This window comes from Schistocerca americana, chromosome 2 (assembly GCF_021461395.2).
Source record: "Schistocerca americana isolate TAMUIC-IGC-003095 chromosome 2, iqSchAmer2.1, whole genome shotgun sequence".
NCBI lineage: Eukaryota > Metazoa > Arthropoda > Insecta > Orthoptera > Acrididae > Schistocerca > Schistocerca americana.
This window is the reverse complement of record NC_060120.1, coordinates 67850495-67870138: the sequence shown is the minus strand read 5'-3', so window position 1 is coordinate 67870138 and position 19644 is coordinate 67850495. Positions and strand designations below refer to the sequence as shown.

The 19644-nt window shown below is 38.6% G+C and overlaps 1 protein-coding gene across 2 annotated transcripts in view; it reads left to right on the top strand.

Moving 5' to 3' along the window:
* Nucleotides 1–3414: 3414 nt before the first annotated feature.
* The window catches only part of LOC124593611 (katanin p80 WD40 repeat-containing subunit B1), a 151714-nt gene continuing 135484 nt past the window's right edge, over nt 3415–19644 (top strand). For both annotated transcript variants that reach the window (XM_047131949.1, XM_047131948.1), the window contains exons 1-5: nt 3415–3766; nt 3883–4013; nt 4163–4381; nt 14745–14870; nt 18815–19002. In XM_047131949.1, coding sequence (XP_046987905.1) covers nt 3703–3766; nt 3883–4013; nt 4163–4381; nt 14745–14870; nt 18815–19002 — 728 coding nt within the window. In that variant the 5' untranslated portion in view covers nt 3415–3702. The remainder of the gene's footprint in view (nt 3767–3882; nt 4014–4162; nt 4382–14744; nt 14871–18814; nt 19003–19644) is intronic.

The following is a 19644-nucleotide window of genomic DNA, read 5'->3' as shown; positions in this document are numbered from 1 at the left end:
GTTATATTATTAATAGTGCAAAAAGATAATTTACCTTCATGACATAAAAGAAATCTTTCTGTGCGTAGTTCTGGTCTGGCAAACATTATAGTAAAAACTTTTTTCTCTGATAATAGTCTCATGTTCTCGTGTCAGTCGTGGTACTTATTGGTGTTTTAATGTTAGTAAAAATTCACTGCAAAATTTTGATGTTGAACAAACATTGTGTACTGTAACATCAGTATTGATAACGAAATAATTTTCAGTAGCCTTTTCAATAACTTTAAAGTAAGAAAGATACAGTAACGAAACAATGTTCCTTTTATAGAAAGCCCGATCCTGAATAATAAGAACATAATATATTTCGTTTTGTCGAAAATTAATGATGCAAAGAAAGTCACAGCACAGCATCCCTAAAAAGGATTCCAGGTCTCTTTTCGTAGCAACATCTTTTATCTCATCCATTTATCAATATTTTAGTTGTTACGTGAGCAATAACAAAGAGAGCGAAAGTACCATGCGATGCAGTGCTATATGCTGATGTCACAACACTCATCACATGTGATACAAACCTTGAAAATGCGCAACACAGCATGGCAGTGGGAATGGAGTGATGCATTACTTGGTTTGAGCCAAGTGTACTGCAAAAGAATGATAGTTAAACTGAAGCTATTGTATTCACTCTGAATGCTTCCAGTCATGATAACAAAACAGTAAAATTATTAGGATTTCATATAGATCAAAAGCTGAGCTGGGATATCCACATAGGGAATTTATGTGGCAAATTGGCACATGTCAGCTATCTGCTGTACAAGCTGAGAACCAGTGTCAGCAAAGAACTTCTGTTATACGCATACTTTGCATTCTTCCATTACCGCTTGAGTTATGGAATACTACTATGGGGCAATTCCATAGGCTCAAAATTAGTGTTTCCATGGTAAAAGAAAGTCATAAGTTGCATGTCGGGACAGTCCATATGAATCATGTCGAGATTATTTGGACAAATGTGATTAACTACAATATAATAATCCAAGATGGATACAATAAATATTTATGCAAATGTGAATAACAACAAGAAGTTCTCTAACAAGTCAATTACAAGATAATTGAACTACATAGTTGAGTGAATGACAATTTTGCCTGTATATTTACAACTGCCTTGTCTTCGTTAAAGAAAATCTGAGAAAATTTGACTTACGGAGGACAATTCATGACCATAACATAAGATGTGGACATGCTATTAATACGCTATCTGCTAGGCTTGCAAAGACACATAACAGCTACAAATATCTTGGTCCTGTCTACTTCAAGAAATTACCTGAAAATGCCTACACAGTGCCAGTGAATAAATTTAAAACTAGTCTTTTGAGGTGGATGAAAAGTAAAGTAATTTACTCTGCTCAAGAGTTCCTTGAGTATGTAACAAATGACCCACTTTTCTTATGAAGATGAACAATAAATTAACTGCAAAATATACATCTGTTACACTGTGCACCTATTTTCTTACTGTATCATGTACTTGTTGTTAATTATCTGTCCGAATATTTATTTGTCATTCACTCAACTATGTAGTTCATTTATCTTGTAATCGGTCTGTTAGGAAACTTTTTCTTGTTATTGACATTTGTATAAATATTTACTGTATCCATCTAGGATTATTATATTGTAGTTAAGCTGGGATCACACACGCAACGAAAGTATCGCCACAAGTCAAGTCATTCTGGAGTGGCGCTGTGAGCTACCGTTCACACAGGACGCCACAAATTCTCGTAATTGCGCAGTTTGCAAAATGGCGTCACCTGTCTCAGCTGATTAAACGGCTGTACATATTACTAAACAAGATGTTTTGGAAACATAATAAATGTAAAGTATTACTTACCACAGTGTTTCTCGTCTCTCTTGTCTCGACTACATGTTTTAAGAACCGGTCTGCAGCTTCAAACCAAGCAAGGCTGGATTTATAAATACCATCTGTAGGCGCACCACTCATAAGTGATTTCAATACTTTTTTTATATTCATTCATGTAAGCATTTTGAATGCTTCGAATTTTTAATTTTGTTGTAGCTACATCAATTCCAGGTACATATTCACGCATACTGTTTGCTATTTCAATTAATGCAGCATCTCTCAAATTTCTGTCTTTTTATGATTCACTTGTGCGGTTCCAGAGGCATTCTCGTTCGTGATACACCTCCAAGAATCTCATAATTGTCGCTGTTGACCACGTTTTCGACATATAGCAAACGCACAAACAAAAGCTCTATCTGCGAAGGAATACGCACTAGAAAGGTTTTTGAATCCAGCCGCGAGGTAGCAATCGAATGACGTTATTCGATTGTTGAGAAGGCAAAATGGCGCAACAAAGTAGAACCAAATTCCACTTTTTGTGGCGTGACAAAAGTTGCGCTTCTTAAATGGCGCCACCGAAAACTAGGCGTTCACACATGCAGCTACAAAGCAACTGGCAGTTCGCCATTAGCAGTGGCGATACTTTTGTTGCCTGTGTGGACCAGGCTTTAGTCACATTTGTCCGAGTGTATATTATTATTATTGTTATTATTAGAGTGTCAATACTAACGACACCAGTTGCATGTAAAAATGCTCAAAGGTGGAATAAAATATTTGTATTTATATTAGTATTCTCAGACATCCGATATCGTCTCCAGAAATGTCGCTTGCTGCTGCTGTCGCTAACAAAAACGAGACGGAGTGTCGCGACTATGGCTTGACGAAGCCGTGACGTGAAGCGACGGGACAGGACGGCCAGTGTGAATGCCGCCATTTGAAATGAAATGCAAAATGTTTTGGCAGAATGGGACATGACGGCTATCATTAATTGGTCTTTAACATACCATTCCAGACGTTCTGTTCTGTAGTAATTAAGTTCCACTAGCACTCTGTATTGCTATATTGTGAAGTCGAGTATCAGAAGTTATAGCAGATTTGTCATTGCAAGTTAACTACTTAAACTCGAGAAAAGCATCTAAAACTGTTTATGATCTAACTTATTTTCTAGCTCTTGCCGCTAGGTATTTATTTCTGAAGCATTTGGAATCCATGCAGTGTTTCCGAAATTTGGTTAATTCAAAGATATTTTATAAAATCAAAAATTGAATGAGAAGATTCTAACACGAAGCTCAAGGGATTGAAATATCCCATTGTGTTTCCTATACCTGAAATATTTGCAGGGACTGGCCAAAATGAATAACGTTTAGGCTCAATAAATTTACTGCGGAAGAATCAGTCTCTGTTACTGCAAAAGTCTTGAACTTAATTGAATGCTGCACTAGGGTAACTTTGCAAATGACTACATGTAATACAATCTCTGGCTCTGTACGTATTTGGTTAGATCTTTCCTCTGATGCTGTATGCGGATAATTTTACGTGGTACCAACCTGGACATGTTCAAAATCTCGTAGACACTACTTTTGCTGAAGAATCATGTAGTTGGTACGCGTGGTGGGTTTGATAATACAACCGAACCCATCAGATGGTATTATATGTCAAGGTGAAAAACAAGATGTTGTTAGTAGAAAGAAGAGTTTGTGTCTGTATTGCTTGGTTAACAGCGTAAAGCGTACAACGAAATAAATGTTGCAGTATAGAAAGTGCATGTGTAGTGGTGTGTGTATTCTTTTCTTTTATACTCTTTACAGCGTGTTTGAAAATGATTAACATGTTGGGCTATATGCACCCGCCTTTAGTTAAATTTAAGTTTATACATGCGAGTGACCAATAACCAAGACCATACTATGGCCTCGGCGACGAAGCGCTGCTGGAAACTACGTTAGTATACAGATTACTTTGTAAAGGAAATTTAGCGTCGTCCAGTGTTTATTGTTATTTACATGTAAACCTGACTAATATTCGTTTCATGTATTGCCTTCCTCCCCCTCGTGTAGAAGAGTTTACAGCGCATAGTGCTAATGTGAATACACTTGCACTTGGTCACAAATCCGGGAGGGTACTAGTAACAGGTGGAGATGACAAGAAAGTAAACCTTTGGGCCGTTGGCAAACACAATTGTTTTATGGTGAGTGAAATATTACGTCACATTTAAACCATTCATTATGAGATTTTGGGTTTGAAACGCTGTGTCACATCCTTTGCTATAATCATGTGTTCTCCCAGTGACAGTGAAGAAATTATGGTTTACACAGTATTTTTTCATTGAACTTGCAGAGCTTAAGCGGTCACACAACTCCAGTGGAATGTGTACAGTTTGGACACACTGATGAACTGGTATGTGCAGGATCTCAGTCTGGTACTCTCAAAATCTGGGATTTGGAAGCTGCTAAAATTGTTCGTAGCCTCACAGGACATAAGAGTAATATTCGGTGCATAGACTTCCATCCTTATGGAGATTTCCTAGCATCAGGTTCATTTGATACATCAATCAAAGTAAGTACATTGCAGTCATGTCTTTTGTATCACATAAGTCTACACTTTTCATGTGGTAAATTTTACAAGCAGTACATTTTGTATTTAATGTGTATAGGAAGGTATGCAGAACTGGTGTTACAAATGTGCTGTATGCTGCATGTGCTGTTATGTTTACCTGTCAGGAAAGTGGTATATACGTGCATGTTGGTTTCATTTGATTACCATAGCCATTTTCCTCCTTGATGAGTGATGTGCATTCTTGTGAAGTTTTCAAATATATGTTACTACCAGTCATTGATGCTGGAGCTAATATGAGTGGTGATTATTGTAATAGTGAAAAGGGATCCGAAAATGTTGTATTTGACATGCTTTGGAAAAGCGTCATTTACAAATGTTTGAAGTGTCTACGTTATATGGTCATTTCCATACTTGTCATTGAAATTCTTCTGTCACAATCACAGAAAATTTCATAGTGAGATTGTCAAAGTTTTGCAAGTACACAAGTTATTGTTTGTTTTGTCACACAAACATGTTTAACCACAGTTGTGGCATCATCAGTGGCTTTTTTAAATATTTTCTTACTTATATACAGCTTATTTTTAGGTTCTGCAATATGCTACATCAGATTTTGCTGTCGTGTAAATTGCATGTGCAGTTTACCTTTTATTTTACATTGTGCGTGCCCTGTGGTTGCCAACCAAAGTTGGCCACTGGTCTAAATTAGTACACCATGTCAACTGCAAACATGACGGATGTTAGACAATAGTCTACATTAAATTTTTTGTTTATTATCCAATCTCTAAGAAGGTATGTTTTCATAAAATTCATGGAATACACTCACTTTTGGCCTTACCATAGTAGGACTAGCAAAGTAGCCTATCACTATGGCCAGGCTAAAAACGGGGATAGCAAAATTATTAGAATTTGGAGAACTGATTGAATTAGAAGAGAGAGCTGTATCATGTCTACAGTAGTGACAAGTTTTGATATATTTTTTAAAGTGATGGATGTTGTTGTTGTGGTCTTCAGTCCTGAGACTGGTTTGATGCAGCTCTCCATGCTACTCTATCCTGTGCAAGCTTCTTCATCTCCCAGTACCTACTGCAACCTACATCCTTCTGAATCTGCTTAGTGTATTCATCTCTTGGTCTCCCTCTACGATTTTTACCCTCCACGCTGCCCTCCAATGCTAAATTTGTGATCCCTTGATGCCTCAGAACATGTCCTACCAACCGATCCCTTCTTCTGGTCAAGTTGTGCCACAAACTTCTCTTCTCCCCAATCCTATTCAATACTTCCTCATTAGTTATGTGATCTACCCATCTAATCTTCAGCATTCTTCTGTAGCACCACATTTTGAAAGCTTCTATTCTCTTCTTGTCCAAACTATTTATTGTCCATGTTTCACTTCCATACATGGCTACACTCCATACAAATACTTTCAGAAATGACTTCCTGACACTTAAATCTACACTCGATGTTAACAAATTTCTCTTCTTCAGAAACGCTTTCCTTGCCATTGCCAGTCTACATTTTATATCCTCTCTACTTCGACCATCATCAGTTATTTTGCTCCCCAAATAGCAGAACTCCTTTACTACTTTGTGTCTCATTTCCTAATCTAATTCTCCATGGATTTTAATACCTACTCCGAATTTTTCTTTTGTTTCTTTTGTTTCCTTTACTGCTTGCTCAATATACAGATTGAATAACATCGGGGAGAGGCCACAACCCTGTCTCACTCCCTTCCCAACCACTGCTTCCCTTTCATGTCCCTCGACTCTTATAACTGCCATCTGGTTTCTGTACAAATTGTAAATAGCCTTTCGCTCCCTGTATTTTACCCCTGCCACCTTTAGAATTTGAAAGAGAGTATTCCAGTCAACATTGTCAAAAGCTCTCTCTAAGTCTACAAATGCTAAAAATGTAGCTGTAAAGAATTCGTGTTAGTATTTTGCAGCTGTGGCTTATTAAACTGATTGTCCGGTAATTTTCACACCTGTCAACACCTGCTTTCTTTGGGATTGGAATTATTATATTCTTCTTGAAGTCTGAGGGTATTTCGCCTGTTTCATACATCTTGCTCACCAGATGGTAGAGTTTTGTCAGGACTGGCTCTCCCAAGGCCGTCAGTAGTTCCAATGGAATGTTGTCTACTCCGGGGGCCTTGTTTCGACTCAGGTCTTTCAGTGCTCTGTCGAACTCTTCACGCAGTATCGTATCTCCCATTTCATCTTCATCTACATCCTCTTCCATTTCCATAATATTGTCCTCAAGTACATCACCCTTGTATAGACCCTCTATTACTCCTTCCACTATTCTGCTTTCCCTTCTTTGCTTAGAACTGGGTTTCCATCTGAGCTCTTGATGTTCATACAAGTGGTTCTGTTATCTCCAAAGGTCTTTAATTTTCTGTAGGCAGTATCTATCTTACCCCTAGTGAGATAAGCCTCTACATCCTTACATTTGTCCTCTAGCCATCCCTGCTTAGCCATTTTGCACTTCCTGTCGATCTCAATTTTGAGTCGTTTGTATTCCTGTTTGACTGCTTCATTTACTGCGTTTTTATATTTTCTCCTTTCATCAATTAAATTCAATATTTCTTCTGTTACCCAAGGATTTCTACTAGCCCTTGTCTTTTTACCTACTTGATCCTCTGCTGCCTTCACTACTTCATCCCTCAAAGCTACCCATTCTTCTTCTACTGTATTTCTTTCCCCCATTCCTGTCAATTGCTCCCTTATGCTCTCCCTGAAACTCTGTACAACCTCTGGTTTAGTCAGTTTACCCAGGCCCCATCTCCTTAAATTCCCACCTTTTTGCAGTTTCTTCAGTTTTAATCTACAGTTCATAACCAATAGATTGTAGTCAGAGTCCACATCTGCCCCTGGAAATGTCTTACAATTTAAAACCTGGTTCCTAAATCTCTGTCTTACCATTATATAATCTATCTGATACCTTTTAGTATCTCCAGGGTTCTTCCATGTATACAACCTTCTTTCATGATTCTTAAACCAAGTGTTAGCTATGATTAAGTTGTGCTCTGTGCAAAATTCTACCAGGCGGCTTCCTCTTTCATTTCTTAGCCCCAATCCATATTCACATACTACGTTTCCTTCTCTCCCTTTTCCTACACTCGAATTCCAATCACCCATGACTATTAAATTTTCGTCTCCCTTCACTATCTGAATAATTTCTTTTGTTTCATCATACATTTCTTCAATTTCTTCGTCATCTGCAGAGCTAATTGGCATATAAACTTGTACTACTGTAGTAGGTATGGGCTTCGTATCTATCTTGGCCACAATAATGCGTTCACTATGCTGTTTGTAGTAGCTTACCCGCATTCCTATTTTCCTATTCATTATTAAACCTACTTCTGCATTACCCCTATTTGATTTTGTGTTTATAACCCTATAGTCACCTGACCAGAAGTCTTGTTCCTCCTGCCACTGAACTTCACTAATTCCCACTACATCTAACTTTAATCTATCCATTTCCCTTTTCAAATTTTCTAACCTACCTGCCCGATTAAGGGATCTGACATTCCACGCTCCGATCCGTAGAACGCCAGTTTTCTTTCTCCTGATAACGACATCCTCTTGAGTAGTCCCCGCCCGGAGATCCGAATGGTGGACTATTTTACCTCCGGAATTTTTTACCCAAGAGGACGCCATCATCATTTAATCATACAATAAAGCTGCATGCCCTCGGGGAAAAATTACGGCCGTAGTTTCCCTTTGCTTTCAGCCGTTCGCAGTACCAGCACAGCAAGGCCGTTTTGGTTATTGTTACAAGGCAGATCAGTCAATCATCCAGACTGTTGCCCTTGCAACTACTGAAAAGGCTGCTGCCCCTCTTCAGGAACCACACGTTTGTCTGGCCTCTCAACAGATACCCCTCCGTTGTGGTTGTACCTACGGTACGGCTATCTATATCGCTGAGGCACGCAAGCCTCCCCACCAACGGCAAGGTCCATGGTTCATGGGGGGGGGGGGTGATGGATGTATGGAAATATAAAACTATGTATATGCCAATATAGAAGAAAAATGTAGCATAAAAATGGTAGGTAGTAACTTTTGTATAATTGATTTTGGCAATTTCTAGATGAAGCTCTGTATGTACCATGGTAAAGATGAACTGAGAAGTGCTGTGCTAATAAGAAGAATGTCTTTCAACAAATGGCAACACTCAGCAATTTTTTTTTGTCACGTATTTGGTGCATATTTATTATGTACTGTAATGGCTTACCTTACTTTTCTCTCCTGGTCACACATTTCCTGAGACTGAAAACTTTTCAGTTATAATCTCGATGTGTGAGAGTTTGTCCTGTCATATTGTCCATTTCAAGATACTTGCTTTGGAGAAGTTAAACTGATGAGGAAATGATTGTACCACTGGGTTTTGGTGTCCAATAAGCACAGTGGTTTGGCAAGTGATCATGTTGCTGTTATCTGGTACACTGATGAACTAACTGCTAGTGGTTGAGCACAAGGCTTTTATCTACACTCATGCTCATAAATTAAGGATAATTGTAGAATGTGGTGCCACACAACATGGCACTAACAAAACTGGCGCTAATAGCATAGGCACAAAGGGAACACACAAGACACAGATCTGTAAGTCCACGGTATTGGTGATAAGTTGAGAAAACTGTCCCGAAACACTTGTGCTCCGAAACTCCACTGTTTCCTGTGCATGTACGCCAACATCAATATGGGATATGATCACCATGCACATGTACACAGGCTGCACAACGGGTTGGCATACTCTGGATCAGGTGGTTGAGCAGCTGCTGGGGTATAGCCTCTCATTCTTGCATCAATGCCTGTCGGAGCTGCTGAAGTGTCCTAGGGGTGTGATGACATGCAGCGATACATCGACCGAGAGCATCCCAGACGTGCTCGATAGTGTTTAGGTCTGGAGAACAGGCAGGCCACTCCATTCACCTGATATCTTCTGTTTCATGGTACTCCTCCACAATATCTTCTGGTAAACCTTCCGGGATGTAAGGTCGTGGTCCATGAAACTCTTCAGCTCCTAACGTTTCGTCCAGAGCTGCGCTGGACATCTTCAGAGGGGTGTTTCTCCTCCGGTGAGTCTTGCCGACTGACGGGTCGGATGTCTGAGAGCGACTTACATATCGTAGAAAGTGGGCGTGACCAGAGTTAAACGTGATATGCATAGATAATCTTTGTCAGAGATAAAACTTAACCATCGATCGTAATCTCATCACGGATAAAATTGTCTAGCAATTCTGTAGTGCTACTGTCCAAATATCACTAAGTTTCATGGTCTCTTCTTTCCGATTAAAATTATCCCTATGTTTATATATTTCAATTGCTTCTCTACAAAGCCGTGGGTAATAGTTCGTCGTCGTAGATAAAAGATGGAAGAATACAGTCTCTCTCCCTTTTATAAAGAAAGTAACGGATCAGATTGGAAAGATTTTAAGTAAACATGATATTAGACCTGTTTTTAGACCAACGAAGAAAATTTGTCGTGTTCTTCGGTCTGTAAAAGATAAACGCGCTCCTCTATCAGCCAGTGGCGTATATAAAATTCCGTGTACATGTGGTAAAGTTTATGTTGGAACAACAAAAAGAAGCGTAAATACACGGTTAAAAGAACACAGAAATCTTTGCCGATTAGGAAAAACAGATAAATCGGCTGTAGCAGAACATGCTTTTCAGCCAGGAAATCATCAAGTGAAGTTTTCCGAAACAAAAATTTTATCTACGACGACGAACTATTACCCACGGCTTTGTAGAGAAGCAACTGAAATATATAAACATAGGGATAATTTTAATCGGAAAGAAGAGACCATGAAACTTAGTGATATTTGGACAGTAGCACTACAGAATTGCTAGACAGTTTTATCCGTGACGAGATTACGATCGATAGTTAAGTTTTATCTCTGACAAAGATTATCTCTGCATATCACGTGTAACTCTGGTCACGCCCACTTTATACGATATATAAGTCGCTCTCAGACGTCTGACTCGTCAGTTGGCAAGACTCACCGGAGGAGAAACACCCCTCTGAAGATGTCCAGTGCAGCTCTGGGCGAAACGTTAGGAGCTGAAGAGTTTCATGGACCACGACCTTACATCCCGGAAGGTTTACCAGAAGATATGTCATCCGGTCGTGAAAGCTTTCATACTATGACTCCTCCACAATGGCAGCTCAGTGGGGCCATGGGTTATCATCCATCAGGAGGAAGGTGGGACCCACTGCACCCCTGTAATGTGGACATACTGGTGCAAAATGACGTCTCGATACACCTGAAGTTCCTCTGTCAAAGACATGCAGGGGTGTATGTGCACCAATCATAATCCCACCCCACACCATCAAACCACGACCTCCAAACAGGTCCCTTTCAAGGACATTAAGGGGTTGGTATCTGGTTCCTGGTTCACACCAGATGAAAACCCAGTGAGAATCACTGTTCAGACTATACCTGGACTCGTCTGTGACCATAACTTGGGACCACTGATCCAATTACAGTATTCTGTGTTCTTGACACCAGGCTTTACGGGCTTTCCTGTGACCAGGGGTCAGTGGAATGCACCCTGCAGCTCCCCGGGCGAATAAACCATGTAAGGTCCCCGAGCAAGGCTACCTGTAGTACTCCGTGGCCATTTGCGGGCACTGATGGGGAGATATCGGTCTTCGTGTGGTGTTGTTCATTGTGGACGTCTCGTACTGTAGTGCCTGGACACGTTTCCTGTCTGCTGGAATCGTTGCCATAATCTTGAGATCACACTTTGTGGCACATGGAGGGCCCATGCTGCGACCTGCTGTTTTTCACCAGCCTTCAGCCGCCCTTGTATTCTACCCCTCATAATGCCATCAGTATGTGTTCCTTGAGCCATTTTCAACACACAGTCACCATTAGCACGTCTGAAAATGTCTGCACACTTACTCGCTGTGCCGTACTCTGACATGCACCAACATTCCTCTGCATATGTGGACTGCTGCCAGTGCCACCGTGCGACGACCGCAGGTCAAATGCACCGCTTGGTCATACCCCAAAATGATTTAAATCCGCAAACCAGCCACCAGAGCGTTGTTTCACTATGTATCAGCATTATCCTTAATTTATGAGCATGAGTGTACATTCCACTTCTCACTTGCGTCGTGTGGTGGGCCCATATTTATGCCATCCGTAGTTTGAGTCTTGCAGTGTATCCAATGGTCCATCCAAGGTTAACATCTTGGGCTGTGCAATGAGCAGCATATTCATAGATCCTCCTGAGACATCCAGGAAGGTAAGCCTCCTATCCATTTCAACTTCCATGGTGAAGTTGATTACGAGAGGAGCTGGGATGTGCAAGGAATTCTTCCAGCTTGATTATTTCATGTGACAAATAATTAATGTGTCAGCAACAAAACAAAAGAAACAGATTGGTTTTTATCGGACTATTTCTTGGCTTTACTCCTCAAAATGTTCTGTGTACACATCAGCTGCAACCAGTGGAAGCAGGTTGCTCGTGGCTTCTGCTTTATTCTGCTCATGGTATACGCAGACAAAATGTTAATCCGTGTGTTAATTCTTGCTATCTACAATAAATGTCATTTCCTTCAACTTCACTCTTATTCATGGATTCCATGACAACATGTTTTACTTAGTCTCCATCTGTTAATGTATTGTATTGTATATTTATTGACCTTGTGAATCATACATTGTACAGGGGTACATAATGATATAGGACAAGTCAAATAATTAGAATAAAGTTTAACAGAAAACTGTTGTATCGTTTACTGTATATAGCAATATAAGTCTAACGTATGGGAATAACATTTCACAAATACCCAACTAAATTTTACACATACACATTTCTTACTTTTGGCCTTGATTATCAGGTACACACATATATGTAATTGACGACATATAATACACAGATAAATCTACATGTACACATTTCTTATTTCAGCCTTAATTGTGTAAACAATTTAAATTTTTCACGTATTTACATTGTAGATAAAAGTTCATCAACACTGTAGTAGCAATTCTGAAGCAAGTAGTCTCTCACTGCAGTTTTGAACTTATGCATGCCAGTTATTGCCTTAATTTTTTTAGGTAGTTTGTTATACAGTTTCTTTCCTGCTTGCAAGGGTCCTTTTAGGTTTAGTGTTGTATGTGAAAACTGCATATGTAAAACTTTATTATTCCTTGTGTTATATAAATGGATATTTTGGTTTTGTGGGGCAATCTTGCTATTTTCATCTATGGTTTTCCTTATCAACAGTATTGTTTCTAGGATATATAGGCATGGTAATGGAAGAATATGAAGCTTTTTAAATGAGGGTTTGCATGAAGATCAAGATGCTGTGCCTTCAATGGCTCTTATAATTCTTTTTTGTGCAGTAAAACAGCTTTTGCTGGGTGGTGAATTTCCCCAGCAAATTAAACCACATCTTAGTAGCGATTCTGCTTGGGCATAGTACACATTTTTTTATGGCTTGTATTGATGTGCATCCAGTAAGAATTTTTATACTATAACAAATGGTATTTAATTTACTACATAGGTGTTGTGTGTGTATCTGCCATGTTAGGTCATCTTGGATCCAAACTCTCAGAAATTTGGTGCTATTTACAATTTCATGTCTTTTGCCTAACAGTTCTATGGTTGCAATTAAAGGCTGTTTATTCTGCACTGTGTGTAGACACATAGTGTTCGTTTTATGTGTATTTATTATTAAATTGTTCATTGTGAGCCATTCTGATACATTTGAAGTGCTCTTTTTTTATTTCATTTTGGAGCTCTTCAGGGGTCTTTCCTTTGATTGTCATATTTCATGTACTTAGTTAGAGCTGGATGGTTCCAAGTCATTTACAAACAGCAAGAACAAGATTGGTCCCAGTACAGAACCCTACGCACACCGTATTTAACACACTGTTTTTCTGATTGATAAAAATTTGTTTCTTCTTTGTACAAGACTTCAACTATTTGGTGTCTGTTTTGTAGATATGACTTTACCCACTCATAAGCCTCTGACACCAACACTTTCTAGCTTTCTAAGCAATAGACCATCGTTAATTATATCAAATGGTTTTGAAAGATCTAGGAATATTGCTGCTGTGTGTCCTTTTTTATCTAATGCATTTAAAGCTTCAGTTAAGAAATCGATAATATCTGTCTAGGTTGAATTACATTTTCACACATGGTGTGCAGCTCAGAACAATTAATGTTTTCAGATTTTGTGTTTGATAGGTTGTCTCTTTGATGTTGTTGTTTCAGTTTTATTTTAGCATTCTGTTTTCTTTTTCTGTATTGTTGTGGTATCACATGGCCACTTCCTTGTACCTTTTCTACTTTGTTTTCACTTCTCTCATGTATTCAGAACGTATTTGTCAAGTTCTTCCTGCTTTGTTCTTAGTTTAATTTGAGTGTTTTTCTTTTTGTTTGTTGCAATGACTATAATGTTACTTGCTTTTCTTTGCATTTTGTTTCTGTAGATAAAACATTTTGCTGTGTTACGTACAGTATATGCATAGGTTTAGTTATCCATATATAAAGCATAAAAGAAAGGCAGGAAAGTATTGTGGATTAGAGCAGCTATCATATCTTTAACGCACATGAAACTTCTATCTATAGTGATCATTTCCCTGTTCCTTATGAGTAAGGCACTGTTGATTTTCTTCAAGTATTCTAACGTTCCACATAAAATCAATGTTTTGTTTTATGCTCAAGATTGTAACTTCATTCGGAAACATTGCTTGTAAGAACTATTGCATAGATATTTGTTCTTGTGAGTGTGTAATACTTTCCTTCAGATGCTATGTAAAAATACTAGAGAAAAGCAGACAAAAATTTTGGTCCCTGAAGTTGGTGGAGTACGAGCAAGTACTAGAATTAAGCCAGTAATGGAAGATGAAAACTGAAATAATCCATAATTACTTTTGTTACCCTTTATTCTGTCGACCAGCTGTACCTGTAGTTCCTTCTGGTGTGTGTGTGTGTGTGTGTGTGTGTGTGTGTGTGTGTGTGTGTGTGTGTGTTTTTAAGTGTAAACAACTTCCATTCTGAAATATAGTAGGCCTACTTATCACTTAAATGTTTAATCTTGCTGTTGCCGGAGTTATGCTGCTGTTACACATTGTCAGTTCCATTTATGACTTCATTACACTTCTGTTCATCCACTACATAATGTTCTAGTTTTAAGTTAAAATAGTTTTTGTGTTCCTCTGCATCCTAAGTTTATGTACCACAAGCCACTGTATATAAATTTCAGACAACATCCAGCTCTGTCAGTATGGGACCCTCCCACCTCCCAGTCACCCACCCCGTCACCCCACTCCCCCCCCCCCCCCCCCCCCCCCCCCAAAAAAAAGGGTGCTAATGTGTTTCTATATGTGTCTTAATCTCTGTTTCAGCTTTGGGACATAAGAAGAAAAGGGTGTATTTTCACATACAGAGGACATGATAGGATGGTTAATAGTCTCAAATTTAGTCCAGATGGACAGTGGATTGCTTCTGGAGGGGATGAGGGCCATGTGAAGGTATTTATGTACTGTAGGCTGCATTATGTTGGAAACTATGTGCATCTTTGTTTACTAAAAAGTATTAGGGAACTGCACCAGCTCTAATGGCTAGAACTGAATAAAAATGATTTTAAAATATGGGAATGTGTCCACTCTTCCAACCATTGAGGTGATTTGTTGATAAAACTGTGAATTTGTGTATGCTAGACATTTGATGGTAAGTGATTCAAAGGAGTGCAGAAGCACTAGCTAGTCAAGAAACAATACTGCGAAAGAGACAATTGTGACTAGGAAATTCATAAGAGCCAAATAAGTTATCACTGAAAATCATCATCTTCGTATATAAGATGGTCTTCACTGCCATGGAAAGAGTTACTTATGGCACACTTGTTGAAAGATTTAACAGAAATATCTTCTCTCACTTGCAGACTATGACTGTTTTATCCACTGACGCACTTGTTTCATTGTAGGTCATTTTAAAGCTCCCTTCGGCATAAATTCATGTTGGGCTTCATTCATCTTCCATTTGTTCCATTCTTTCTCATATACACTTTAAATGGTTTATTTATTGAGACATCAAGGGGCTGTAGTTGTAGAGCAAGTCCTCCCAGAATAACAGCAAGCTCTGCATTTCCCTGTCTCAGTTTCTCTTTCACAGAATTTTTCAAGTGATGACTAAACTTATTTAGCACAATAAGAGAAGTCTTCTTCAATAAAGCACCTTTCCTTCTCTTCCAGACTGTTAATCCATAATTTCTTACCAGCCTCATCTATCCATCCTTGTCATGTATGTGAACAGCACACCTTGTGGTGGTTCAGAAGGTTTTGGCATTGTTTTGCACTTGGAAGTGATCACTGGATGAAGTTTAATACCATCAGGACAACAGCATAGTGCATTTTTTCATGTCCACTTGTTTTTATAGCTACAATTTTAGCACCTTTCATGGCAACATTTCTGTTACTCGGCACATCGAATGGCAGAGGAGTTACATCCATATTTGCTATTTGGCTTAATTTCATTCTGCTTGTCTTTCATTGTTGAATATTGTTGTTGTTGTTGTGGTCTTCAGTCCAGAGACTGGTTTTATGCAGCTCTCCATGTTACTCTAATGTTGAATATTAACGCAATGGAAAGATATTTTCTGTTTGTACCCTTGTGGCATTTTCTGACCTATTTTGATTTTGGTCCTCACGCGAAGTCCATGACACATCATAAACCTGTAGCACCAACCAACTCCACCCATAAAGTCTGTTAAGTTACACTGTAGCGCTAGCTTACGAGCATATATTTGAATCATTTTTTTTTTTACTAATTTCAATGCCATTTTGACGGTGTCCTTGAATCAATTTATTAGAGTACATCACTTTCTAGTTTTGGCCATTTTGCATTCAGTCTTCTATTTGCACATTTAGTCTTCCTTATTTTTTTCAGTTCATCTTTACTAGCCTGCCAGTCGTGAATAATTTTTCCCGTTGGTGGAGGGCAAAATGCCACTCAGCTGTTCTGTTTCAGTGTTGTTCTGCATTTGCTATTACTTTCAATTTATAGTGCGCATCACATGAATACCTTTTATTTTTTCCATTATGAAACTAGCTAGTAACTAAAAGTATTGCAGTATTACCAATAAATAATTTTTTTCAATTCAATTTCACTGGTACTGTTGACCAATGGCGGGGATACATATTGGGGGGGGGGGGGGGGGGGGGGCAGGAAGCCAGTCAGTGCGCACGCTATTCGTTAGTTTCTTTCGTCAGTCGACTCGACTGAATCGAGTCATCGAGTAGTTGTATATTCCTGTGTAGCACGTGCATACTAAATCTGACTATCCCACTTTGCACACGCTGTACAAAATATTTGCTTGTCTACCTGTGTCCATCGCTAAACTAGAAAGAAGGTTTTCAACATTGTGGCATACAAAGACATGGCTAAGGTCGACAGTGGAGGAATCCTCCTGGAGGATCGACTTAATGGCTTAGCTCTATTGAACACTCACCCTGCCATTGATTGTCCTATTGACAAAGTAATTAACCAATTTGCCCTGAGTAATAGGCACATAGAATTGATAATTTAAGGTAGAGAACCACAATTGTAACGTTTTTAAATCATGAGATGGCATTGTCTTCTATATGTGTATAATCAATTTAAATAAAACTTTCTTAAATGTTGCATGTGACTTGATTATTTGTTATTACTGTAAAAGTAAAAGTAGCTCAAGATATCTTTAGCACCCCTTCCTTGAGGTTTTTCTGTATCGGCTACTGCTGTAGACTGCAATGATGCATCATGGACTAGGCAGTGTTCTGAGTTTATGATGGTGCGATGGAAGGGAGACACTGTTAGCAAGCTTGTGAATCCCTGCAACTCATCTTTGTCACATCGGTGCACTGTTGGTGCCAGTTGAATCCATTGGTGCCAGATAGAGATAGGTTTTCCATGGCATCAAATATATGGTCATTTTTAAGACTGATGGGAATTTTAAATCAAACACTGGGCCTTTTTATGTTAATTTCGACTATAAGATGCACCAGAATTTTGGAGGCAATTTTTCAAAGAAAAATGTGTGTCTTGTAGTCTGTAAAATATGGTATTCTTGAAACAAAATAATTATTACATACATATCCACATTTTAAAATCATTTTTATTCAACTTTCTGTTTGAACTAGGGTACTATCCTTCTTGTGGTTGCAATGTCATTTTTACTATTTGTGAAGCAAAAAAGTTAGTCTTCTATGTGAGCAACATATTGTTTAGATGTTAGGTTGCAGTGTATTAAGTCTATTAAATAGCTAAAAATGTGAAATATTGTCCCCATAATCTTCATAATTTTTGTTCTGCACACATTTTCCAGTGTTAGGCTTCTGAATGAGTGGGAAAGTGTTGTGCCATTAATGATAATTTTCATCTCCTTAACATACTGAATAATTTATTTGATCTCATAATATGTTTTGCTATATCATCACTAGCAGTGCTAGCAGGCATTTTTGCCATTCAAAAATAAATATGAAAGCCAGTAAACATCCTTAACATTCATGATAATCAGATCAGTAAAAGTTATTATAGGGCTCTCCATGTCAAATCCAAATGTCATCAGTTCGTGTATTCTGCCAAAAGAAATCATTAGGTCAGGACCTTCTTATTGGCTACTGTATACTACCATCTGGTTGGGTATGACAAACATAAATGAGTTGGTGACTAAGTGCAAGAGACGCCAATACCATAAGTTCACTTTAGCCAGATGGTACATTCGGTAGTGAGTGATGAATGCTTTTACCTCTACGCTGTTGATTCATTAGGAACGTTTGTGTGGGACATGTTTCATAGGGAATGTGAATGACTTTGCAGCCTGTCACAGTACTGTGTAGCATTTTGAAATCAGATTCTATGTTACAGTGGTTTTTTTTTATTAGTCATTTTTTCATTTTAATTGGACCAATAATTGCTTTACTTGTTGGGTACATTACACCCTTTTTTAAAAGTTGGGAATGATGCTTACATATGGGGATTGCAGTAGTTATGTGGAGATGATTAGGCTTGCACAGGTTAGTGTACTGTGCAGAGCTGCATCAAACCAGGATTGGGGCTGAATGCCACAACAGCAACATTACTCTCAGATACATTTATGTCTGTATATAAATCTGACTATTTTTTTCAGTTTGTGTTGTTAGTGTTGTGTTGGATCAAAAATCAGACTAGATCTCAGCAGTTTTACAAATGGGACAGAGTAAGATTCACAATATGAAGGAAAGCCTGTTTGCTACATTTTTATGTGTAGCTTTTAAACTACAGCATGAAAGCTGGGCCTAATTTTATGTAAGGCAATTTAGGGGATAACTACAAAATTTAATGTATGTCTGATCTGTAGTATGAATGAATAGTATGAATAGTAAAGAATGTATGCTGAGCTACATTTTATAATTTTTAATTTGGTTTTGTTGTTAATATCTGGTATTTGTTTTAACAGTTATGGGACCTGCGAGCTGGACGGTTGCTAAAGCAGTTCTCAGAACACAATGGATCTATTTCTGCAGTCAAGTTTCACCCCAATGAATTTTTGTTAGCTGCAGGAAGTGCAGATCGAACTGTTACTTTTTGGGATCTAGAGAAGTTTCAACTTATTTCTACATCTGACAGAGACATTTTTCCTATCAGGTATGAGATATTCACTGTGTTTTCATGTACCATTCTTTGCTTTTTGAGTAAATGTGTGCACATTTTCTAGAATGATTATTTGGAAAGTTCTTTAAATTTCAAATAGTTCTGTGGTGAAACTAATGTCACCTAACTAAGTCACAAATTGTCCATCTCCAAAGAAGATCGTATTGAGAGGCTAGTTGTTTCAACCAAAGAAGTGCAGTGCGGTGGTGGATCGTTGTGTCCCCGCAGGGAATGGGTATCTCGGCTTAACTGCCTGGATCACAAGGATGGTAAAATCTCTATTAAAAAGAAGTGCAAATGTTCTTTAATTGTACTAAATTTGTGTAGTAAAGACTCTCCAAAATGAAGCTAATAAAATAAAGATACAATCAAACATTGAAAATGCCAGGTTGAATGATAAACAATATCAGGAAAAGAATATATTGCTACTCACTGTAGAGACTTGCAGATTGGCACAATGAAACTACTGTACATGTTACAGCTTTTACCGAAAGCCTTCTTCAGCAAAGAGCCCCCACAGGCCCAGCATTCATTTGCTTGGTGACCTCGGATTTCCTAAGCGGGGGACTGATGAGTGCCGCCAGTCCTCTGGTACCATTACTTCTGGACATGCTTTAGCGACCACCGTGCAGTGCG